Source organism: Lithobates pipiens, unplaced genomic scaffold (assembly GCF_037356315.1).
Source record: "Lithobates pipiens isolate NorthernLeopardFrog02 unplaced genomic scaffold, aLitPip1_a1.2 Scaffold_16, whole genome shotgun sequence".
Lineage (NCBI taxonomy): Eukaryota > Metazoa > Chordata > Amphibia > Anura > Ranidae > Lithobates > Lithobates pipiens.
The window spans coordinates 411,326,121-411,335,851 of record NW_027507748.1 but is presented as its reverse complement, the minus strand read 5'-3'; the positions used below and the strand labels follow the sequence as shown (position 1 = coordinate 411,335,851).

The 9,731-nt window shown below is 42.4% G+C and overlaps 1 protein-coding gene across 1 annotated transcript in view; it reads left to right on the top strand.

Annotated features, from left to right (window-relative positions):
• Positions 1 to 245: 245 nt before the first annotated feature.
• BBX (BBX high mobility group box domain containing) overlaps positions 246 to 9,731 on the top strand; it is a 117,068-nt gene continuing 107,582 nt past the window's right edge. Inside the window, 1 exon segment of the mRNA XM_077482456.1 lies at positions 246 to 656. Within this exon segment, the coding sequence (XP_077338582.1) occupies positions 465 to 656 (192 nt within the window). The 5' untranslated portion in view covers positions 246 to 464.

Here is a 9,731-nt window from a genome sequence, read left to right as displayed (position 1 = left end):
AGCTGACACGTCTGCCCCCTCACAACCCCCCGGCCTCTCCTCTCCTCCCACCCACCCACTCCAGGAGCTGGGCGCTCATAGCGCATGTGCCCCGGGCAGCAGGAGCAGGTCTCGCCATCCTCCAAGCCTGGGGTGCCCCCCTAGCTCCGCCGACAACACATGCGCTAGCAAGTCTCGCGGCAGCACGGTGCTCGAGCCGGAGACGCGAGACTTGGGCTGCGCAGGCGCGCTGGGCACGGTGAGTCCCGGAGAGGTGCTGGTACTCAGTCCCGTTGAGTACCGGTAGAGGGGAGGGGAGAAGCGCTGCCCTCCTTATAGGAGTTAGGGAGGAAGCGGCGGGCGGCGTGCACGGGCATGGTGGGCTATGAGTACGGAGGCCATTGCAGACCCCCCACCCCTGCACACTTCCCGACGATGTGTTGTGATGAGTTTTGGCCGGGCCGCTAGGATGGTCTAACTGTGTGATGTATTGTGTCATTCAGGTTACAGTAATGAAAGGCAGCGCCAGAGACCAGCCCGCGGACGGAGAAGGCACGGCCAAGCGACCCAAGAGAAAGTGCCTGCAGTGGCATCCGCTGCTCGCCAACAAGATCCTAGACTTCTCTGAGGAGGACGAGGACGACGACGAGGAAGAGGAGGAGGAGGACATCGACAAGGTGCGTGCTGCTCCCTAATCCTCACCCTGTCATAGCCCGACACCCAAAACTTTATTCCTATCTACGTATTATCGCTGTATGGAGGGAGGACTGAGAGTGTGCGCCCCCCCCACCATCGCCGAGATCACCTACTTCTAGAGAGGTGACCAGTGCGATCCCAGGCCCCGCCCACACACACTCACCACTGGATGGACGGGCTCTGTGTGTGTGGGGGGGCCAGCACCATCCATGTCACATCACTGCTCTCCAGGCTGATGTTCTAGTACACGTCACCCCCACCTAGGACCATCCTATATTTTACTTATGCAATCGGGCATCAGGCTGCTGTTCTAGCACACTTTAGCCCCACTTTTTATATCTTCTGCAATCAGGCAAGCTTTACTCCCCACCTTAGAACCATCGTATGTTTTACTTCTGCAATCGGGCTGCTGTTCTAGCACATGTCACCCCCACCTTAGGACCATCTTATAATTTGCTTCTGCAATCAGGCATCAGGCTGCTATTCTAGTACACGTCACCCCCACCTAGGACCATCCTATATTTTACTTCTGCAGTCGGGCATCGGGCTGCTGTTCTTGTACATGTCACCTCCACCTTAGGACCATCCTATATTTTATTTCTGCAATGAGGCACTGGGCTGCTGCTCTAGCACATGTCACCCCCACCTTGGGGACATCCTATATTTAACTTCTACAATTGGGCATCGGGCTGCTGTTCTAACACACGTCACCCCCACCTAGGACCATCCTATATTTTACCTCTGCAGTCGGGCATCAGGCTGCTGTTCTAGTACACATCACCTCCACCTTAGGACCATTCTATATTTTATTTCTGCAATGAGGCACTGGGCTGCTGCTCTAGCACACGTCACCCCCACCTTAGGGCCATCCTATATTTAACTTCTACAATCGGGCTGCTGTTCTAGTACACGTCACCCCCACCTAGGACCATCCTATATTTTACTTCTGCAGTCGGGCATCAGGCTGCCGTTCTAGTACACATCACCTCCACCTTAGGACCATCCTATATTTTATTTCTGCAATGAGGCACTGGGCTGCTGTTCTAGCACACATCACGACCACCTTAGGAACATCCTATATTTAACTTCTACAGTTGGGCATCGGGCTGCTGTTCTAACACACGTCACCCCCACCTAGGACCATCCTATATTTTACCTCTGCAGTCGGGCATCGGGCTGCTGTTCAAGTACACATCACCTCCACCTTAGGACCATTCTATATTTTATTTCTGCAATGAGGCACTGGGCTGCTGCTCTAGCACACGTCACCCCCACCTTTAGGGACATCCTATATTTTATTTCTGCAATCCTCCATCGGGCTGCTGTTCTAGTACATGTCACTCCCACCTTAGGACCATCCTATATTTTACTTCTGCCATCAGGCTGATCTTCCAATTCAATCCACAGTGGCCATCGATGGTTTCAACAGTACATGGGGAAAAAAAGAAAGTGCTGTTGAAACCATCGATGGCCACTGTGGATTGAATTGGATCTAAATTGGAATTAGCACAGTGGAAGGAGTCTCTATCAGTTCTGTACCATTATCTGGGTTTTTGAAAGTCTAACTAGAAGTCAGCAAGGAGCAGTGGAGTTTTTCCTGAAAGGATTATTGCACATTGTGCAAGGTGTGTTTGACCCCCTGAGGGTCTTGCAAGGTGGTGAGCGACTATTGCATGTGGTGGCAGGAGCTCTATACACATAGAGGTTGTGTGAATTAAAGAAATACTTTGCATCTCTCTGTGTGATAACAGAGGAAATCATCATTTTTATTATTGGACTTTTATTTCAGTATATTACGTTTTTGCACAATATTATCATCACCATTATCATTGGACTTTTATTTTTAGCTTGATACGTTTTGCACAGTTTTATTATTACTATTTATTGTGAATTTGTTATTTATGCAGCGCTGTCACATTTATATCTTATTGCTGTTCTATGTGGGAGCACTTTCAGTGACAGCAGCAGCATCTCTGGTTGTTTACGTTTATACTTATATTTTTATACTGCATAATAGCGCGCGACTATTTTACTTTTCATTTGCATAGCCTCACTTTAAGACCATCATATATCTTCTGAAATCAGGTGGCTGTTCTAGCACGCTTTACCCTCACCCTAAGACCATTGTATATTTTACTTCTGCAATCGGGGATTGGGCTGCTGTTCTAGCACATGCCATTCCCACCTTGGGACCATCTTATAATTAACTTTTTGCAATCAGGCTGATGTTCTAGCATATGCCATTCCCACCTTGGGACCATCTTATAATTAACTTTTTGCAATCAGGCTGATGTTCTAGCTTATGACACCCCCACATTAGGACCATCCTATATTTTACTTCTGCAATTGGGCTGCTGTTCTAGCATGCTTTACATCCACCTTAGGACCATCTTATATTTTAAAAAGAATGCTTATGAGGAAAGAAGAGAATCCCGTAAGTTGGTTACATCTCTACTGTATTCACATTAGGCACAACAGGAACACGCGTTCACTTAACTTGGCTGCCCTGTGCGCAACAAATGCACCATACCCTTTTTGGGCATTAGACTTCCAAGTTTTTTTTGTATTTTTTTTTTTTACTGCACCACATGCTTGTTTGTAGCAGGTTTTACACGTTTCCAGAACGCACACAAAAACGCACCTAAAAGTTGTTTTTAAAGACGTAGAAAATCCACCTTAAAGTGGAACTTTACTCAAAACAATTTGATAAAAAAAATGATGTCCTTTAGCAAGGAACATATATTCCATATTAATTATGCTACCAAAACTAGCGTGTACTGTAAATTGCCTCCTGCAATGCTCCTGTTTCTTCTTGTCGGAGGCTGCCATTTTGCTGAAGCCCAAAGCCCCTGAACAGCAGTAAATCATAAAGCAGAACTAAACCCAAGGATTTAACAGTTTCAAAAAAGTTACATTCCCAGGATTGCTAACTGTCACATTTGCTTGTGTCCTCAACTAAACAATCATCAAATGTCTGGTGTCATAACTGATTACATGTGCAGCACCATGGCAGCTGCTGATCAAACAGAAGGACCTTCCTTGGCTGTAAAGCATAGAAGGGTTTAATTCTGCTTTAAGGCTCTCAGCAGATTGGCCTCTATAAACTTTTCAGTGCCTAAAAATGGAGAATAACTGTGCAGAGCAGGGTGAGACAGTGTATTATTGGATTTTAAAACCATATAGGCACCTATTTTTAATGTTTTACATAGCTATACCTGCCTGGGGTCAGGGGGCCAGCCTGAGGTGATTTATCAGGACTCAATTCTCAGACTAGATTTTTACTTTAAGACCCCATTCACACCTGAGCGATGCTACCGCATTGCATTTTTCAAATATTTTTGGAGCTGAATTATTTGTGAATGGGCCTCCCTCCACTCCAAAACACTCACCAGAGACGCTCATACACCAAATTTTGGCACTGAGTCAGGCATGTTTTTTTTAACAATGTTTTTCTCCAACAAAATTGCACTGTGTTTGGGGTGCCATTAAGAATAAATGGCATCCAAATGTGCTTCAGATGTGTTTTACCGCAGTTTGGCATTGCGGGCAGAATTGTGGCAATTCCAAATCACCAAATGTGAACGGGGCCATATTGCAACAATGTTTATTAATAATATATATATATTTTTTTAGAATTTGAGCCCGCAAAGTATTGCAACTGTGATCAGTGGATTGTGGATGCAGTGCTCAGGCTTCTGCGGACTGTTCTTACAGTTCCAAGGGTACAGACCTTCCATAAAGCTGCAGATAGTTGATTAAGCCGGTCATAGATGGTTCAAATCTCAGCTAGGTCAGCAGGGGCTGGCCAAAATTCAATCCATGTAGGGGCAGGCTGATTGTACCCAGGTCCATCCATTGATCGGCTTGGGTACAAACAGCATGTTGGATTTATAGTATGCAGGAGCCGCTAGCAATAATCACTGTGCTCTTCTGGCAGGGACGGTTCCCAGTAGGCTGAAAAATAAAGACTCCTGCATGGGTGTGAAGAAAGATACCCCTGCAGCCAGACATTGTATTCTGACAGCAGGACTCTCTGCTGTCAGACTACACTGATCAGTTGGCTGCAGCAATGGATCAAGATTTGGCCAGTCCCGGTTGAATTTTGATACATCCTATGGCCAGTTTTACAGAACTGGAGGAAGTAGCGCAATGATGTCACCACACTTGTGCTTCATTGAGAAATACAGTACCTCTGCCAGGGTAGCAGATAGAACTTTTAGTCTGACACAGCTTTGCAGGCAGAGCAACTTCCAGCCACACCAAATTCAGATATAACAGAACCTCAGATTCTGTAAGTGGGGGACAGTGGAGTCTGACCGTGCTTCATGTTGCACACTAAATATGTGTGACATGAAAGATGGACTTCTCTTTTACTCCGTGGTCAGTTTCAAGCAAGTAAACAATCATATACATTTTATATACTGTATATAATTAGTTGAGGTGGGCTGCATGGGAATCTTTCGATGCTCATTAGTGGGTGCCCTCCACCAGCAGGTTCCAATTTGCTTTGTATATTACAATCTCAAAAATAGACGTTGCTCTCGAACACTGAACGTCGGAATGTATTTTACAGTGGTTGTGGTACACATGAACGTATACCAGGTACTTAGTTCTTATATACCACAATTATTATAGAAAACAGGTGGTATTCTTCATGATGCCCTAACCTCGCTCCTAGTTTGTAATATGCAAGTGGTATCATGCATTTTCTTTACTCCTTGCCTGACTAGCCTTGAGATATGCCGAATGCCTGTTCTATTTCCTATTGACACCGTTCAGACTGGATGTAATTGGATTGCTCATTGCTTGAACCTGGTTTCATATAAAGAACTATAAGAGAGTTCAGGATATCACAAAGGCAAAAACTGTTCTCGTACGGGCCCCCCTAGTGACTGTTCGCTATATATATGTATGTATATATATATGTATGTGTATATATATATATATATATATACATACATACATACATACATACATACATACATACATACATACATACATACATACATTTTTTTTTTTTTTTTTTAGGCCTCATGCACACGAGACGCTGTTAAACGCGTGTTCAGATGCAGTTGGACACTTTTTTCAACTGCCCCTGAACTCATTCAATGTTATCCTATGTGTCCATGCACACAGTCTCGTTTTTATGCAGTTGCGTTTAATCTCGTTTTATGCAGAAGCAAAAAAATGGGTTCAGACGCAAAAATTTCCACGTTTCAGACGCAGCCGCGTTTAGCCACGTTTGCGCTTATAAGCGCTTTTAAAGGAACCCAATTTTTTGGACCTGAAAACTCAGAAATATGATCTGAGAATGACATTTTGTGGGCCCATATCTTGGGGCCACTTATTGAGGTTCCTATCACCAAGGGACCACGAGATAGGGGGCCCCAAAGTCGGGTCGCAAAATGTCATGCACTTTTCTGCATCAGAGATACATGGCCTCAAAGTCAACTGTGACCATCTGCGGCAATGTCATTTGGTTATTAGGGTTGGGTGTTATGGTAAGTGGCTATCCGTTAGGGTTAGGGTTATTGTTTAGGATTAAGGGTTGGGGTTGTTTAGGGTTAGCGGTTTAGGGTTAGTGGTTAGTGTTAGGGTAATTGTTTAGGGTTAGGGGTAGGGTTAGGATTCTGGATATTTTAATAAGGCATTAAAAAATATTATACTACCATATACAGCAGCAAAGAATTAAAATATATTAATCAATACATATTTCACGATAAAAATATATAAAAAAATTGGCCAAATTTAAAATAATTATAAAAAAAATCGAATTAACATAGATTTGCTTTTAAATAAAACAATTTGAAACTAGAAAAAATGAATAAAAAATATATTAAGATTAAAAAAAAATATAACTATTTTAATATAGTTTTATATTAGAAATAATGAATTCATTTCAAAAATTGCCACAAGAAAATTTTAGATATTTAAAAAAATTGGATAATTTGCTATAAACAACATTTTATAAATATATACACATACCTGATCGTTGCCAACAGACGTTCCTCTGGTGACACACTGTTTCTCATATTGGTGTCCTCGAATGTCAGACCAGGTCGAACTTTTTCTAAGAGCAGATCAAATGTGACAACGGACATCCGGCTAAAATTAAAAAACTTGTCGGTAGGTACGCAACTGCACATACATGTTTGTGAAATATCCAACGGACATTCGCTGTCCCATCAACGGATGGGTCCAATATCGACGAGCTCTGACTCTGGACCCCTCACGAAGTTTGCGGCAAGGTTGCTGTCTCATCAAGAGCAACATCAGGAGCATTTCCTGACATATATTCAATATGGGATCCATTTCAAAATATATACCACAGAAAGAGAGGCAAATACAAGTGTACAACTGCTCTCTATGCTGCTGCTGCTCACTCTGATCAAAATAGCAGAAATAGTTAAAAAAAACATGCTTTGAGAGCTTGGGGAGGGTCTACATTATGTTGGCTTTATAAACGCAAACGCAGCAAAACGTGCATTTCAGCTTTTTTAGAGCAGAGTTTTCACCTGCGTCTCGTGTGCATGAGGCCTTACACACGCTGTAAATTATATTCTAGTTTGCTGTTTGTTGTGGAGGACACTACCCGGAGACAGGCCTACTATGCTCATTTCAGGACATATTTTCTGTCTGACATTTAGTTTAGTTTATTTTTTTTAGCCAGTCCAGTTAATAGAGGTATTAATGTCAGGAAGGGGATGAGGGGAGAGGCTGTCCTCTTAAGGAAATCTTTTTAACTTCAAGTAAACCACCTTGGCAGAAACGTGGTGACTCCAATTTCTGACCTTGCATTCTGAATGAATATGCTCTGCTTTGCTGGGCTGTTGTATAGACTCTTTCCTTAACCACTTCCCGCCCAGCTTACAGCAAAATGACCGCCAGGCGGTGGTTCATTTATCCTGACTGGGCGTCAGATGACATCCTTCAGGCTAACATCTGTCACGTGCCCATGGGGCTGCACATTGTGGCGATCGGCGGTGCGGTGTGTGTTAGTCTGACACACACCTCTACATCGATCTCGGTAAAGAGCATCTGACAGAGGCTCTTTACCACGTGATCAGCCGTGTCCAATCACGGCTGAACAAGATGTAAATAGGAAGAGCCGGTGTTTGGTTTTTCCTCACTTGCATCTGACAGACGCGAGTAGAGGAGAGCCAATCGGCGGCTCTCCTCACGGGAGGGTCTGTGCTGAATGTTTGAGTGCAGCCCCCCCCCCCCCCTCTGATGACCATACTGGACCACCAGGGAAGGGGGCAATATGTGGATGGCCAGGTATGTACCCCATGGCCATCCACATGCCCAAATTAATGCCCAATCTGTGCCCACAAATGGGCACTGGCACCACTATGTACTAAGAAAACAGTGATGCCCAGCAATGCCATGTCATCAGTCATTGTCATCAGTGTCGCCCATAAGTGTCCTCAATGCCACCTATCAGTGCCCATCCGTGCTACCCATAAGTACCCACCAGTGCTGCTTATCAGTGCCCATCATTGAAGGAGTTAACTTGCTTATTTACAATTTTTTTTTTTTTTTTTTTTTACGGAAACAAAGAAACTTTTTTTTTTCAAAATTTTCGGTCCTTTTTTATTTGTTACGCAAAAAAATTAAAATCTCAGAGGTGATCAAATACCACCAAAAGAAAGCTCCAAAATGATAAAAAAAAATTGTTTGGGTACAGTGTTTCTATGACCGCACAATTGTCATTCAAATTGCGACAATGCTGAAAATTGGCGTGCCTGGTATTGAAGTGGTTAAATTATATAATTTTTTTTTTTTTTTTTTTGCTACTGGCTTAGAAAAAGTATGCAAGAGGTAAAAATATCAGCCACAAAACGAGCATCTCTTGAAAATAAATGTTTGCCTTTAAAAAAAAGATTAGTTAAATGACAGTCCTGATGGTCCTGTGGTTTGAGGATATTGAGTCTGAGATAAACCATCAGTTTGTAAAGAAAGATGTAGCATTAAAAACTGTCCTTTATAGTGGGCAATAAAGTATATTAAAAAAATTAGCATCAGAGCGATCGATTCCTGACGCTTCATATGATATAGGTCATTTTTACTTATGCATAGACCTAGGGGTTGATTTACCAAAGGCAGATAGACTGTACACTTTGCAAGAGCAGTTATTTTCCCCAAAAGTGAATGTGATGAAGCTTCACTTTGTAAAGAATACCCAATCAAGAACATGAAATCTTACTTGCACATGATTGGATGATGAAAATCAGCACAGCTTTACCACATTCAGTAAGCTCTGGAGATGAGGGCAACTACACTTGCAAAGTGAACAGTCTATTTGCCTTTAGTAAACAGACCCCTTATTGTTGAAACTGAAAGTTGGCTGCAGTCATGATTGATTAGAATGCTAAGTCTCTACACATTTGAAAATATTTAATATAAATAATAAAGAGCTCCAATGAGTATTTATGGATAATTTGTAAAATGAAAGGATCTCTGCCGTTGAGTTACAATAGAGATGCTGCCCTGCTTGGACTTTTGTAAAAGCGGACAGCCTATTGATACTGCTAATTTTTTCAATTTCCCGTGGTTAGTACTTTTCTTTGGGAACACTAAAACTGCTTATTTCTAAAGCAAAAATATTTGTTTGCTCTATTGAATAAAGTAGGAAGTAGAGCAGAGTGTCTGTTTTCCAGATGAATTGTTAGCCTAACCCCATGGACTTCCCCATAAAATTCACATTTGTTCTTGCAGATCCTACACATTTGATTGTTCAGGTAATCGGTAGCCAGGATTTAGAAAGGAAAACCATTTACCAACAGCAACCCAACACTTTGAGCACTAATGTAAGCTTGAGATTTCAAACTAAATAGTAATATTAGATTAAAAAGCAACTGTGCATAGATTGAATATCCTCAAACCAGTTTGCATATTTGTATTTTAAATATATATTTAGATATTTGCTTTTAAGAGCAACATTTGCGTTTAGTGCATTAGTGTGTATGCATGTATGTGTGTTTTTAGGTATTTTTAAAATGCGGGTGTTTTCAGAAAAATTGCAGTGAATACTTTTTTATTTTTAAATCACCAAC